The sequence below is a fragment of the Gallus gallus genome, chromosome 1, assembly GCF_016699485.2.
Source record: "Gallus gallus isolate bGalGal1 chromosome 1, bGalGal1.mat.broiler.GRCg7b, whole genome shotgun sequence".
In the NCBI taxonomy this organism is placed as follows: Eukaryota; Metazoa; Chordata; class Aves; order Galliformes; family Phasianidae; genus Gallus; species Gallus gallus.
This window is the reverse complement of record NC_052532.1, coordinates 153989410-154006039: the sequence shown is the minus strand read 5'-3', so window position 1 is coordinate 154006039 and position 16630 is coordinate 153989410. Positions and strand designations below refer to the sequence as shown.

At 41.8% G+C, this 16630-nt stretch overlaps 1 protein-coding gene across 3 annotated transcripts in view; it reads left to right on the top strand.

The window, feature by feature from the left end:
- Positions 1-1552: 1552 nt before the first annotated feature.
- The window catches only part of SLAIN1 (SLAIN motif family member 1), a 55065-nt gene continuing 39987 nt past the window's right edge, over positions 1553-16630 (top strand). The window contains exons 1-2 of one of the 3 annotated variants that reach the window (XM_417002.8): positions 1553-2373; positions 5604-5743. In XM_417002.8, coding sequence (XP_417002.7) covers positions 1568-2373; positions 5604-5743 — 946 coding nt within the window. In that variant the 5' untranslated portion in view covers positions 1553-1567. Of the gene's footprint in view, positions 4415-5603; positions 5744-16630 lie in introns of all 3 variants that reach the window. The other 2 variants (XM_040654969.2, XM_040654985.2) reach the window with 2 other exon arrangements.

Below are 16630 nucleotides of genomic sequence, written 5' to 3'. Positions count from 1 at the left end.
CATAGCAGTGAAAACTGGATTATGCTACCAACATGGATGACACATGGCAGAATTGGGGCCAGCAGTTTTTTACATTCAACGTTTTTCCTCTTCTCTCTTCCAAATGGATGGAGGAGCCCAAACAAAATTTTCAGATTAAGTACTATCGGGTTCAATCTAGGCTATGCTAGGGGCTATATTTATTCTCTTCAGTGGTGAAATAAAGTCAGAATGTCAGTGCTTTGTTCCCTGCTTTATCTTTACAGCCACTCTTGTAGTACTAGCTGTTATCACTACACTGCGATAGTGTAAGTGCTTAAAAGATTAACAAATAATAGTGCTGTCGTCCTGTACATATGCAGAAGAAAGTCTCCGCTCAAAGACTATGAACAAAAGAGAGAAAACTCTGAGAACTGGATGGTTGAGTTATGCTTTGAGTAGAGAACTGGTGGCTGTGGCTGACCTGGTAATTCACATGCATCACATCAGAGTTGTAGGAAACTTCAGGGCAGCAACTTCAGGGCAACCTCTGTCTTCTGACTAAATGAACCCAACAAGGGGCAGTCCTGAGTGTGATATGGCTGTGTTGCCTCAGGTATGATGCTGAACATCTTTCCACCTGCTTGCTGAGGAGAAGGGATGCATGAGTGGTTTCTTCCACTGCTAGACAAGGAATGATAATGAAGGATAGCAAACCGATCTGCTTTATCTGGGCTGTATTAAAGGATCTTAAAGGGAAGAGGGAGGGGAAGGAGCATTTTTCATCTCAGGGGTTCTCCTTCACTTAACAATTTTGTCATGTTTTTGTTACGTTTTGTTTTGTTATGCTTGGTAATTCATGACAGTAAGAGAGGTAACAGCCTCAAGTTGTGCCAGGGGAGCTTCAGGTTGGATATTCGGAAGAATTTCTTCTCAGAAAGAGTGATGAGGCACTGGAACAGCCTGCATAGGGAGGTGGTGGTGTCACCGTCCCTGGAGGTGTTCAAGAAAAGCAGAGATGTGGCACTGAAGGACATGGTTTACTGGGCATGGTAGTGGTGGACTAGACAATCTTAGTAGTCTTTTCCAACAATTCCGTGTAGTTTTCTACTATTTGTGGTTCCGTCTCCCTTCCTCACCAACACATCTTCAAAAATCATAGAACCACAGAATTATTTGGGTTGGAAAAGACTTCTAAGGTTATCAACTCCAGCCGTTAACCCAGCACTGCCACATCTGCTGCTCAACCACACCCGTAAGCACTACACCTACACGTCTTTTAAATACCTCAAGGGATGGGGACCCAACTACTTCCCTGGGCAGCCTGTCCCAATGCTTCACAACCCCTTTTCGTAATATCCAGCCTAGAGCTCCTCTAGAGCAACCTGAGGCCGTTTCTTCTTGTACCATTGCCTGTAGCTTTGGAGAAGAGACCCCCACCTCCTCCGAGGCAGTTGTAGAGAAAGATGCGGTCTCCCATGAGCCTCCTTCAATAGGTAAATAGCCCCAGCTCCCTCAGCTCTCGTCACAACACTTGTTCTGAAAACACGCTGCTGTGAATCAGAAGACCCGAGGCATCAGCACGTCTCACAGCCACAAACGCGCGTTTATGCCTGCATCCGTTCCTTTCGGGCCTGACGACAGAGCCTCCCGCTGCGCCTCACGTTCCCATCACACCACAATCTGCATAATTACCGCCTCGACACCTACGGGCTCCCATCACTCGGCGTCCCGGCCCGGCCCCGAGCCGAGAGGCCAGACGGCGGCGCCGGCTTTGTTCCCTCCCCGCTCCGGCTGCCGAGTGGGAGGGGACCGGGCCCGCCCGCGCCCTGCCCGCCGCTGTCGGGAGGCGCAGCAGCGGCGGAGCGGAGCGGGCGGCGCATCGCAGGGTCCCCGCTCCCGGCGCTCCCTCCCCAGCGCCCGCGGGCCCGGGCGCTCCCCTGTGGCGGCGCGGCAAGGGGCCGGCAGGATGGAGGCCGCCTTGCTGAAGCCGGCGATGATGGCGGAGGTGAAGGGGAGCGGCGCCGGCGCGGCCGTGAGCGCCGAGCTGGAGGTGAAGAAGCTGCAGGAGCTGGTGCGCAAGCTGGAGAAGCAAAACGAGCAGCTCCGCAGCCGTGCCGCCGCCGCCGCCCGCCCGCCCAGCCCGCACCTGCTGCTGGCCCCGCCGCCGGCCCCCGCCGCGCTGCGGCCCGCCAGCCCCCCTGGGTCGGCCCCGGCCCCGACCCCGACCCCGGCCGCGCCCTGCGTGCCCGGCCCGCTGCCCGGCGCCGCGCCCGGCCCGCAGGAGCCCCTCGCCTACTTCAAGGCGGCCGGCGGCGGGCAGGAGGCCGGCGGCGCGGGGGCTGCCACGGTGCTGGACGAGGTGGCGGTGCTGGAGCTGGAGGACGGATGCTGCGGCCAGGACGAGGATACATGGTACATGCGGATCGCCCCCGCGGCCGTCCCCGGGCCCCCTGCGGGGCTGCCGAGCTCCCCGGCTGCTGGCTGAAGGCGTTATTAGCATTAGCCCCCAAATCCACTTGATCTCGTGCTGCTTAAACTTACATCTGTCTCTTTATTCTGCCTTTTCTTTTTTTTTTTTCCTTTATTTTAACATGGCGCGGTGGGGACCCCCAGTGCCTGCCCCCTCGGCTCCCCTCCCTGCGTCTGCCCCTTCTGCATTCTCCTCTCCGCGGATGCTTGGCTCCCCCAGTTTGAGGTGTCAGCCTAGTTCCAGCCTCCGCTTTACATACGGAATTAAAAATATTGGAAGGGATTCGGGAAATCCTTTATCAGGGCAGCGCTGCCTCGCTCGCCATCCTAAAATCTCAGTCCGATTGTGGCAGATCCTAAGGGATTTGGGAGGGCTTTTGTCTTTTAGGCGTAGATCTGAAGGGTTGTTTGTGTATCTTCATGTAGCGCCAGGACACATGGCGGTGTGCTGGTGCATCGGGTAAGGCAGCAACGAACAGCAAATTAATAAAGCCTAACAGAAAATTAACCTAGAAGAAGGATTCCTTGAGAACAAAAAGAAGGGGTTTCTTTAGACAGAAGGGATAAATAAATAAAGTCTGGTGCTTCCCAACTTGCCCTAGCAAAACATGCAGACATCTCAGGGACTATCCAGACTGCAGAAATACTATGGAGATGATGCTGCGTAACTGTATCGAGCATAATTGGTGCTTGGTTGTGTTCATACACAACACACAGTCTCAGTCATATGGTCTGCATTATCCATCTTCACGTATCTGTCTTAAGTATCATTCGAAGCTTCAACGTATTTTTTTTTTAATTATTGCAGTTTTTTGATAGGAAGTTTAGGTGAGCTGAGAATACAGCGTAGCGCAGCTGAGAAGCATTTAAACGTCCTTATGTTGGTAGCAGAAAAAAGATTTTAAAATCAGTCCGAATAGCGTAAATATTTCTTGAACGTTGGCTTTATCTTGTTCATGCTACAAGGTAATGCCATGCTTCAGGTTTTGACAATTGCTTCCTCCAGCTGAGAATCATCCAAAAATTGTGTGGATGTGTTGTTAGTGCGGTTTCACTGTGTTCGCTGTTGGTCTGTGCAATGTTCTTCTGGGGCTGTGGGTCCTGACTTTGCCTCAATCCTACAAGTGCCCATGACAGAGGAGCAGCAATGATTCAACTTTCCTCCACACGGAGGATTTGCGTGACCCAGTCCTCCTCCAAAATGTTATTCCTTTTTGTTAATGTTTCACTGGGCACTGCAAAGTCAGCATTATTTTGTGTGCCTCAACTGAGTGATGATCTTGATCAGGGTCCTTTTTGATTTGCCCCCAGTAAGCATTCTTAAATGCTTTACTGGGATGAAAACTTGCCTACATGTCACACAACTGTATCTCTCTCTGCATGAAGAATTTGGCAACTTATTTATTCTGCCAGGAGCTGCTTTAGTGGTTGGACATTCTTTGTTCAAGGCTGAATCTCCATCCTTGTCCATTAACGGTCAGCTGTGTGATGTCAGCTGCCTGGGGCTTTTTGTCATGCAAGTCTTCAAAGCAAAATGGTATCTGGGAGGCCAAAGACCGTTGCGTGCCCTGGTTGTTGATTACTACTGATTACTAATTTTAGACCTTTGCTTTTTTTCTTCTTTGCATAAAAAACAGACAAACACACACACACACACACACACACACACACACACACACACAAAAACCCCAAAACAGGGTTAGCATCATTGCAGACAAGTCAGATCTTTTTGTCAGCTCTTTATGTGTTTCATCATTGAGAATTCATCAGTTGGACGTGTAGCTTTTGACACGCTTCTGCAAGTTAACAGGAGAGCTCAAAGCTTTTCTGTTTTTTCCTTTTCCCATTTTTTTTTTTTTTTCCACAGGATCATTTTTTAAATACGTAGCCAAGCACTGGAGGAAGCAAAGGGAAATTAGTCTTCTCTTTAGAGAAATTCAATAGTTGAACTCCTCTGGGACTGCCAGGAGAGATACCAGTTGAGGTGAGGGTATTGATTTGCTGTGAACTGGGCGGGGAGCACTGATTCACCCACCTCACAGGAACAGATACAGAGCAGAGATGGGAGAAATGGGAGAACAGTTACACTCTGGCTTGGGTAGTTGGTGAACCAAAGCTCTGAACAGGTGAAAAGCTGAAAGTGGTCTACCTGAGGAGCTCAATCCTTTTGTTGTTGTCTTGCCTTTTGTACCCCCTATTTGGATACTAAATCCCTTTGCAGTCTGTGGAGCATTTTGCTGATACAGAGAATCTAAGACAGTCTGCATCCTCATTGATCAGAAGTGGTGAGGCCGATAAGCTGAGAGTGATCTTGGGCAGCTAATAATAGTTCATTTCCTGGGAAGATTTGTGTTCACCCAGGTGAGCTGATGCTGCCCCTGTGAGCTAATCTGCAAGGGCAGCAGCAGCAGCACAAATCCCAGCTTCAAGAATTTACCCATGAAATCTACTCTGATACCTGGCTTCCTGATGTGCTCGGCCATCTGATTAGTTGCCTACTATAGTCTGAGAATAGTGCATGAGAATAATGCATATATACTAGTTCTTCTTGCATGCTTTTTTTTCCTGCTGGAATTGAGTTTTCATTGTTTCTCTACAAATGTTTTCTAATCTTTAAAAGTCTGACTGCTGTACAGCATTTGCTTCATCTAGGAGAAGGCACTGTGTACAAATTGCATTATCATCAGCGTTCTGATAAGTTGATTAAATTATAGGTTAAAATGCAAAGCATCACAGTGAAATTGTAATTTATATGCAAAATCAAATATTGAAATTATGTAATCTCCAGTAAAGATAAATAGGAAAGGGAAAACTGGTAGCTTCTTTGTTGCCTGTACATCTTTAAATGCGTACAGCAGCTAATGCACTTGAACTTTGAACCTAGTTGAAATTCTGACCATCTTAATTATGAGATGCAGGATTTTAATGAGAAGTCTCACTGAATCTAGATTGACAGTTCTAGACCTGTAGAGTATGTAATTTGGCACCTGGCTTGCTGAGGAGGGAAGAAAATGAGTTTAAACTCATTTATTTCAGAGTATCTCTTTTTATTAGAATATTACATTGCAGCTTTTGCACTGTTAAAAATTACAAGGGGGCAGGAAACTGAGAGTAGAAATGTAAAATCTTAAGTATTGCGTTTCTTGCTGACATTTGTGTGTATTTTGGTTAAGGTTGTATGTCTTGCCTAACAAGACTCTCACTCTTCAAGAGAAATCACTAAGTCCCCTGCAGTGGTGCAGACGTGTTCTGGATCATCCAAGTCCTGAGATAGAGGCTGCGAAACGTTCCCTATGCTTCAGACTGGAACAAGGTAATGTTATTCTTTGAATTTTTCTACTAGTAAGTTGGCTTTTTTGGCCCAGTGTTTCACTAGTGTTCAGTGTCCTTTGCAATTCAGCAAGCTCCAAAGATGGCAGACATGCAGTTTTTCTTGCAAGTCTTCCTCCACTCCTTTAACACTATTGTTCATATTTATTTCAATGGTGATTAATTTTTTGAAGTATTAAAGTATTCTCCTTTGTTATTCTTTTCTTCCACGGCATAACTCTTATATTTGCAGCGTGGAATTTTTCATACATTGCTTAAAATAGGAATTTGTGGACTTCTTTGCAAGAAAACTTTGACGCAACCTTTAGTACTCATCTGGTACTGAGATTTGAAAAGCAGTGCTTCTGGTTCTGTGAAAAGCCAAATTGTCAAGCTGCAATGCATTATTTTTTTTTTTTATCAGTTAGGATCCTATTAACACTGTAGTAAGTGTGTTTGAAGAGTGTGATTGAGCTAGAAAACGCTATGTTGATCTTTATAAGTCACTAGGAAGGAAAATACAAATGAACAGGAGGATGACAAGAAAGGGAAATACAGCCCTCTGCTTGTACTGCCAGTAAGTTTATAAGTTAGCTACAGCATTCGGTAAAAGTGGTTGAGCATGTACCTATGTGCTTTGGTGCATATGTGAAGTTTTGGTTAGTCTTATCCAAAATTAGGCATTTAACTGAATCAATCTGTGAAGGGATCTTTCTCTTTGCTTTGTCTGTAAAAGATCACACAATAATTACTGCCGTAGCAATAAACAGTTGAGTTCATTTGCCTACAGTTAGGTGAGCCAAACCGAGGTTCATATCTTGGTAATAATCCCACCTGGCTGGAGAGTGGAATTTGTCTTAGGATTCAAACACCTGAGTTCAGGTGTTTGCAGTGTGTGCTAGAAGGCTGTGTTTGGCAGTCAGTGGGATTTTTGTCTAGAGTCCTGGGGAGCTGCTCAGGTAATGTGTTGTAGGTGTTGGTCTTAGGTGTCCCAGACCGGAGCTGAATACTGGTGTAGAGGTTCCACTCAAATTGTCCTGTGTAGGCATTTAGTGCCATTCAGGATGCCCTCAATTACCCTAGCTGACATCTGGCTTCCACTCAGGAAGGGTGCAAACCTTCCATAGGTTCTGTGACTTATCTGCTATTCTTTAGGGTATCGTGGCCTCCCAAGTGCATCTTAGTATACTCTATACATCTAGGTATGGGCAACTGAATCAAGTCCATAGTGTTTATGCAGGAATCAGCCAGAGGAATACATGACCTATTTTTCCCTTCCAAAGTATTAATTTACATTTAATAGGCAATAAAGGCATTAGAATGGCAAATCTATTATTTTGGATTTACATCACTGTATGATTATCCGTACAGTCTCTCTGCAGAAGTCACAGTGAGTGACATACATTGACTTACATTAATGATGGATCAGGTTAGTTGTGATGGCGTCATGAATTTCCCAGGCTTTTGAGCAATTTCATACTGTGTGTTGATATGGGAGCAGTATGTTCAAGAAGGGAATGGACTCTGGTTATTACTGCAAGAATTTCATGGTAAAATTGTTATAATCAACAATGGCACTCTTCTTTCCTAGTACTAAATTTTCAAACTTTATACTTAAAAGTTGAAAAGTATTTTCCCCCTTCAGCTGTTGGCTTTGGAAGGGTATTTTAGAGGGATTTCGAAATCTAGTAATGCTTTTTCTGTATGGCACAGAATCAACTGTAGCACTATGTATGTGAGAAATATTAAACATACAGTAAAAGCAAAAAGAAGCATTTGTAATGTACCAGTATGGTCTTTCTGAGATGTTTTACAGGTAGAATTCAATTAGTAATTTGTCCATGATGCATCAGCCAAAACTTAATCCAGTTTAGATTATCATAGCTCTCAGCACTGTGGTGCAGATAGAAATGAAAAGCAGTAAAAATAGATTTTTCTCTGACAGATCAGTATGTATGAATGCACACAGAAAGGAGAGCTGTGAACAAAAATTGTAAAATTTTGTGAGGCTGTTTCTCTGCATTTTAACTAATTCTAGCATTTTGTAAATCTATTCTCATTTGTTCCCACTTAAGTTTCCCTTATTTTGTTATATTTTGATTTTGATAAAAATGCTGAGTTGTTGTGTGAAATTTCCCAGCATTAGAATAGCTCACAACGAGCCTAAATGTCTTGGGAGAGGCTTAAGCCAAAGCAGTCCTAGGCAATGAAATAATAAAATGTCTACTTGATGTTTCAGGTTGGAGAGTCACTTGAGCAATGCTAGTTTACTTTTCACTTTACTGTGTCTGTCTATATATATATATATATATATATATATATGTTTTATGTTTTTCAAGGTGGAAGTAAGATTTCATCTTAGAATAAATTGTAAGGGTGTAAGCACAGTGGTGGTCTGCTGGTGATTTTGTTGTGAAGTGCTGTGAGAACTTAGACAAGTTTCTCTGCATGCCTGCATTCTACCGCTCATGAGTTAACTTGTATGTCTAGTATATAATGAACTAGACTCATTACAAGTCCTGTTTCTGTGGATTAAGCATGATGGCTTTAAGGAGGATGAAATTATGTCATAGAATCATTTGTGCTGGAAGGGACCCTTAAAGGCCATCTAGCTCAACTCCTCCGCAGTGAACAGGGACACCTACAGCTCCATCAGATTGCTCAGAGCCCCGTCCAGCCTGACCTAGAATGTCTCCAGGGATGGGGCAGCTGCCACCTCTCTGAGCAGCCTGTTCCAGTGTCTCACCAGCCTTATCATAAAACATCTTCATTATACCTAGTCTAAATCTCTTTTAGTTTGAAATCATTTTCACCTTGTTCTATCACAACAGATATTTCTATAGAGCCTGTCCCCTTCTTTCTTACGGCCCCCATTTACATACTGAAAGGCTGCTGTCAGGTGTCCCTGGAGCCTTCTCTTCTCCAGGCTGAACAGCCCCAGCTCTCTCAGCCTGTCCTCAAATGGGAGATGTTCCATCCCTTACATGGAATCTCATATGGTAAGGTCTTTACTTAGAATTTGTTGTGTTTTCCAGGAGCGGTTCTAGTGATGAGGTGATCTTTGTTTTTACTTTATGACCTGACCTGAATCAGTTCTTTCTCTTTGTTCTTCTTTAGCCATCTTTTGTTTGAAACCTTTCTGGTTTCTGTTGTTTACCACAGTTCTCAATTTACTGTAGAGTCAGTTCCCTGTCCCTTCATTTGTTATTACTGCTTTCTATCTTATTTCTTTAGATTCATTCAAATCAACAGGGTCACCTAATAGTTGTAAAAGTATAGTGGAGCTTCTATAATTTTTAGGTAATCCTTGAAGATGTTGGGAAATGTCAGCATTAAAACCCAGTGTGTGTGTGAGAGAGAGATGTAGTATATAAACTTCCTGGATGCTGCAGATTGGTATAACTTGTCTGAAATTGATTAAATGGTGTTGATTTACCCCGTCTGAAGCTACACTGCGTAGCTCCACTTCTGTAAAAACTGCTGTGGAGCAGCCGGATGGATAAACTGAGGAGTTAAGAGGCTTAGCAAGGAGTCAGGCTGTAGGAGCTCAGCTTTTATGCAGGGCTTCAAAGCATATTTCATCCAATTCAGCCTTCCAGACAGAAAACCACTCTTCCTTGGAGAATGTGAAATATTGGTTAGATACAGAGTTCATCTTAGTTGAGTTCTCATTCAGAAAAGCTGCTTCAGATGTTTCAGCAGAGTAGGCAACAGAAGTCTGGAGATTTTGCAGTTGGCTGCAGCAATTTATAGCCTTAAGGTGAAGCTATTTTTCGTTTTTTAAATAATATACTTCAGGATGGATGCCATTATGTTGTACGTGAGTATGATATCTTGTGAAATAGATCCCCTGTTGATTTCCTGATTTCACAAAACCCAAAAATGTCAGTGAAATTTTAGCCCTTATTGTACTGGATCCCAGATGTTAATTGGCAGTGCTAAATGATTTTTATCTGTAAAAAAAAATCTTAGCTGACAGGGCCCCAGACAGAATATTTTACTTGGTTAGGAAGCTTCTGTCTTACACAGAACCAGGACAGGTTCTGTCCTGTTCTAATTCTCTTTACTCTTCCAAAGGACTCACCATGAAGTCATTTAGTTTGACTTATTTAAGATGTGTTGTATATTTAGTCAACTACTAAAAATTGCAGTTATAAAGAACTTTTACACCATGGTCTGTTAACAGCTGAAGCAAACAAGAAATACTGTAAATTGTTGATAGTTTATATTGTGTGTCCTTGAGCTGAAACCAGTGCTGTTTTGCGTGGCAGTGTGTTGGTTATTTCATGTACATTGATTTGTCAGAGATGCATGTTACGGTGATCAGGACTAGATTTATAAGATCTAACAAAACTTTCTCATTCTTATTTTTCATACGTAATGGGGATTAAAATTTTATATGAAATCCTTCTGGAGCTGCAAATGGTAATGTCTTGAAGCCTGCAGACAATAAGATTGCTGTTTCCATCATAAATAAAACAATTTCTAAGTCTCTTGAAGGAATGAAAGAAATGGCTGAAAATCCTGACTCATTTCATAGCATGAGTCATAAAATCATAGAATGGCTTGGGTTGGAAGGGACCCCCAGGATCATCAAGTTCCAACACCCCTGCCACAGGCAGGGCCGCCAACCTCCATATCTAATAGTAGACCAGGCTGCCCAGGGCCCCATCCAACTTGCCCTTGAACACCTCCAGGGACAGGACATCCACAGCCTCTCTGGGCAGGCTGTTCCAGCACCTCACCACTCTCTCTGTGAAGAACTTCCCCCTGGCATCCAAAATTTCCTCTCTCTGTGTGTTTCTGACAACAAAAGTTGCTGGGTATCTGTAATACCTTTCAGCATCTGAGCTCCTTTTGGGGAATATGACATCACAGAAGACAGTATGTATAGCAGTCTTCTACCACAGCTTAGAGCATACAAATATACATGCGTAGGAATTATTTCCTATTAGATTTCATTTATTTGGAGTAACATGTTGTAACATCTGCATAATTTTAAGCAGTTCTCAGAGGTTTTGCAAATGCTGATATCACTACATTTTCTAACACAGCTACTGAAGATAATTTGTATGTTTCAATTGGGAAAAAAATGGTTTTTGATACTTTATTTGTAAGCGTATACTTGCATTTCAAATAGGATATTTTTTTCCAGCACTGGAACATTTCTACTCTGCATTCAAGATAGAAGTGTTTGGTTGAAAATTCTTAGGGCAACAAAATGCACAGAAGATCAGACACTTCAGTCTATTCGCTTCACTGATATCTCTTGCCTTTGTAATATGGCTCTCAGTTATGATATCCTTCTGAAGAATTTCATTTCTTATTTGGGAGTTGGCTGTTACGCAATTCGTAATTAAATGTTTTCTTAGAACTGATTTCTAATTGTCACTGTAATTATGAGAAGATGCAGAATTTGCAGTCTAAAGTCTTTTATGTAAAGGTTGTCAGAGAAGTTGTATTACGTATTATCTCTGTTGAGAAGATATCCATCCCTCTTTAGAATGGAAGTGCTGTATTAATACACACCCACTACTGAGCTAGGATTATCAGTTCATCCTGAATGGTTTAACAGCCAGGAATACTGTCAAATTTTACATGAGGATTTCAGAAGCCTTATATAAAACAGGAGTGGTTTATGTTTGCATTGTAGGCTCAGTCTGTAATGCAGCGTATGTGTGAAAGCAGTAGTAGTAGCTTTAACCCTGACAGTTATGCTAAAAATACAGGCACAATTTCTGTTATCCAGTGGAGCACTAAATCACTGTTTTTGTCTGCAAGATATACTGCTGCTTTCCCAGATAGAAATTAAAAAGAAAGATAGGCTTCATTGATGGCCATGGATGAACTTGGCTCTGAGGATAATTTTTTTTTGTGAGGAAGAGAATCTTTACAAGACTGGGCTGTTTTGGAAGCTGTCATAATTACAGAATATATTTTATTTTGGAATGTTCACTTTTGAGGGAGGCCATTTTTAGTCTTTGAATGTGGATTGACCCAACACTGTAATTGCATACTTAATTAAAAGTTTCATGCTTCTGAGAAGATCAAGGGAGAAACGTAGTGTAAGTCTGCCTGCCAGTCAAAAAAGTTGCTTTTCTCAGGAAAAAAAGAAAAAAAAAAAAAAAGCTGAATCCTGGTTTATTCTTGTTTTAAAAAGCAATTGCGTTAAGTTTCGAGATTACACTTCTAATAATTTAAAAGAATCATAAAAAAGGAAAAAAGATGTTCTTCAGCATAGTCGTGATTATTTTATTTTGTGGAATATTTGACTGTGAGGTATTACGGAAATCAGACATGGGACAATGGTTGTTTTAAAGTGAAGTTGAGCTGATAGCTTAGACACCATTTATTTGTTTTCTTACTTTGTTACCTAAGTTTACTAATTACTACGTACAATTACTTACAATAAAATAAAATAAATAAAATGCAATACAGTAAAATTCTCCTGTAAATCAAGATGTTGGAGATACTGGATCACATTCACTGGTGAATTTGAACTCTTCATTTTTCACATTTGTACCCTGTCAGGCATGTTCCCTTCCTTTTTTTTTTTCTTTTTTTTGGTCATTGTGTCCGTGCCAAATAAGCAACCTGTGCCTAATTACATTTCACTCATTGGTCCCAGATTTGCTAATTCTGATACCATTGCCTAAATCATCTCTGCTTTACATGGTGTCACGGATGAGGCTGTCAAGGCGCTGCCTGTTCCTTGTAACGGGTAATGTCTCCTATCTGGTCTGTTAGTTTCTATTGGTGCATCCATTTACTTTCACCTCCAGCCAGAGAGAAGTCATCTGCTTGCTTAACTTCACACAATCAGTATTTACATTTCTATTAGAGCTAGTAGAAAGACAGGGCTAGATTTAATTGTCCATACATTGATTACTTCGAAAGGCCCAAAGCAGATGTCTGAATGGCATGAGATGCCACTGATGAATTGTAGACCTCCACTGACTGTAATCAGAGCTTATATGCAAAGCTTACTTGTGGATATTGTAGATACTCAGAAGAAAGGTCTGTGGTGTAGTGATGAATGCCTGAAACAATTTTGTGAGAGAATGCTGATTTCTTTTTCTTCTTAGGGGTGTATATGTTAGTGTATGACATTTTGTAGTAAACCTTCTTGTTATTAGTAATGAATTACACTAACCTCTTCGCTGATGTATGTGTGAACATCTCAGGTGACTTTTAATATGCAACCTGCTAATTTAATAGATGTGTTTTGGAAGGAAGATTTTGCAACTTTTTAAAATTCATTCTGAGTATGTGTTCAGGTTACAGCTTTTAAATTATTAGCATGTTGGTATATGGCTCTCATGATTTTTCATGCTTCGTACAGCAGCATGTATTGATTATTTTTGTTTTCCATTTAGAATTGCTTTTTACATAGAAAGAAATTTAGCGTAAGTTTTATATTGATACTATCATGTCACTGATAAGTTATCAGCACAGAAGAAAATAAATTGTGCAGGGTACTTTGAACTGATGCAATTTAGTGCATGAATACACTTGAAGTTGCATTAACTGCTTGCCACGTTTTAAAGTCACTTGAAAACCATGTAGAAAGATTTGCATCAGAAATGAAAGTGGTGTTTAGATTGTCAGCTGTTAAGGATAGGGACTGTCATTTATTGTATGCTTTAGAAGTGCCTCATACAGTATAATACCAGTTTCATTGGGCTCTGAGTACTACCACAGTACCTGGCCTTTGTGAAATGAGAAGTGTTGAGTACTGTATCTTAAGGATTTGAATCTGTCTGGTAGCACATCTCTCTGTTTCAAATTTGGAGGTGTTTAACAATTTATGTATTTGTGATTTTGGCTTCAGTCACAATTCTGATTATGATTTTTTGCTCCATGAGGTGTCTTAAGGTCTGTTAAGGGGCAGGAAAGGATTCTGTGGCCTGTAGTGTGTGGGTGATGTCAGCTTAGTCATATATTCTCTTGTTGCCTGCAAACAGAAGGGACTGAGTTCAACATCCTAATGGTTTGAGGTCCTTTCTCCCTAGAATTCATAGAACCACACAGTCCCAGGAGAGCTGAGGTATGCAGAGACTTCTGGAGGTTGCCTGGTCCAACCACCTTAATCCGTGCCACCCAGCACAAGTTTCCCAGGCCCATATCCAGGTGGCTTTTGAGGATCTCCAAGATGAGAGACTCCACAATTTCTCTGGGTAAACTTTGGCAGTGCTCAGTCACTCCCACAGTCAAAAAGTCCTTTCTGATGTTCGGAGGGCACCTCCTGTGTTCTGATTTGGGTCCATTGCCTCTCGTCCTGTCACTGGGCACCACACAACCTCAGGTAGATCAGTAAAACTCTATCAGACCTTGGTGCTCTGTATTCCTTCATCCTAACCCATAGGAAAAGCAGGGAAAAAAGTGATTTTTGTGCAAGCACTAAATACAACAGAATAAACTGATGGAGGGTTTCAGCGTGTTTCTCTGTGTTGCCTTGAGGTTTGTTTCTGTCATTTTTGCTTCATGTACTGTGGTAGCACGTTCAATTTATAAGCAAAAAGAAAATAGATTTCAGTTTCTAAGAGGCACACATGTTCTTGTGTTAGACTTGGTCCAAAAAAGATTTTGTCATTTTCAGCTTCCGTGGGTGCTGATAAATCTGAGGTAATTACTTTGAAGAAACAAATGGCTTTTAGTGAATAGTTTGAAAAACATTTCAAACATGCCTGTCTAAGCCTAGTTCTGCTAACTGTGGACATGACTGGTTCTGGTGGTGAAAATGCTTGAAAAGATTCTGTGAAGTACCTTTTATTCCATAAAATTAAACTTGGACAGAAATGCAGCAGTGTCATAATTGTGTTGATGGTGATCCTGTAACTCGTGTGCATTGACTGTTGTTTCTGAGTTATTCTCATACTTTCCCTATTGCAATGCACTCTTGGTGATAGTTTTGTACTCTTGGACGTCCCTTTCTGTCAGATTATATCTGTGTTACTTATTTGCAAGAAGCGCAGATTGCCTCTTTGTTAAATGTTTATACAATTCTTACTGCAGTGTAGGTACATGTGGGAAGTACTACTAAGGCAAAGTTTACTTAAGGAGTCTCCGTAGAGATGTCTAAAATCCCCCCAGAGGAGCTTACATTTAGGAACATGCTCTGACTTAGTGGCAGGAAGAGGTCTTTCTCTTGGGAATCTGAAGAGAGCAGTTTATCTAGGCTAAAAACTGTCATCACAGAAGCCCTGACACTCATCAGATTACTAATAATGGCAATGGTATCTATATCAAATATCTTTATGTCATTTATCCTGTTTTGCATGATTATGATAGAATCATAGAATAGCCTGGGTTGATAAGGACCTCAAAGATCATCTAGTTTCAACCCCACTGCTATGTGCAGGGTCACCAACCACTAGGCCAGGCTGCCCTGAGTCACATCCAGCCTGCCCTTGAATGCCTCCAGCGACGGGGCATCCACAACCTCCTTGGGCAACCTGTTCCGGTGCGTCACCACCCTCTGAGTGAAAAGCTTCCTCCTAAGGTCTAACGTAAACCCCCCCTGTCTTAGTTTAAAACCATTCCCCCTTGTCCTGTCACTATCCACCCTCACAAACAGTCATTCCCCGTCCTGTTTATATTCTTTTTCTTCGTTTGGTGTTTTAGAAATAGAAAACTGTATTTTACAGTATCTTCTATTTTAGGGTTAATTATTGAGTTATATATATATTTTTTTCACATTGTGATGTAATATCTCAATGGATTCACATATTTGGATTCCACCTGGTGTGTAATTAATATCCAGCACTGCTAAGAGAGGGAAGTGAAGGTGTTCTTCTATGAGTTGCTTTCAGAACAGATTCCTTACCTGTTATCCTTACCTCAGCTGAAAACAGAAAGCTCCATTTGAAAGAAAGTGTACAAAAGAAATAAGAATTACGTATGCTACTAAAATTTTAAATTTAAGAAATATAATTTAACTATATATTTTTCATGCAACTGCTGTTCTGGGAAAAAAAAAATTACCTTCTCTGAACCATGATGTAATAGCCCTTTTTGTTTTTCCTCTACTCCAATCAATAGGCTAAAGGAGTTTCTGGAATAATACTTTTAACATGTTCTCTTGAGTATTTTGTTTATACTGTGGATGGACCTGTTTGCCCTAATTATTACGAATTTGTGAAAAGCTTTAGTTTATGTAATTTTCTTTTCCTCCCTTCCTCCCTTCCTCCCTTCCTCCCTTCCTCCCTTCCTCCCTTCCTCCCTTCCTCCCTTCCTCCCTTCCTCCCTTCCTCCCTTCCTCCCTTCCTTTTTTAACTGGAATGGCTTCTCTAATTCTGTCCCCTGCAGCCATTTATTGAATTCCCAACACTAGAGCTGCAGAAATGGAGCCTGTCCAGCGATGTGTTTGCAATGACTTAGCTTCTTTACTGAATTGACAGGAAGATAAATACGATGACACTGACAACTGTAGACCTACCAGTACAAAGATACAAACATTCAATAGACCACAAAGCAGCTGTTGTACTCTATGAGTTGAAAGCAACACTTCCAAGGAATGCTGTAATTGGATGTTTTAAATCATGTCAAACAACCTAGCTCCAGTACATCCACAACAACAGTGCCATACATGGATATAGCTCTCTTGAATCCAACTTGTATTAAAATTGTCCTGATACTCCTTGTATTTCAACTTTTAGGTCACATCTCTAGCTACCATATATGTCTTCATTTCTCTAAACATGCTGTAAGTGCATTCAAGATAAGGTTCAGCTTTCTTTACTTACAGTTTCTTAAACATCAAGCTTGAAATGTCAGGAACTGACAGAAAAAACAGGCATCCCCAGAGTATGATTCATCTCATGCTGTCTTCCTCAAGTGACGGGGAGGGACAAGAGGAACACAGCTGATTAGTTAAGACTGGAGATCAAAT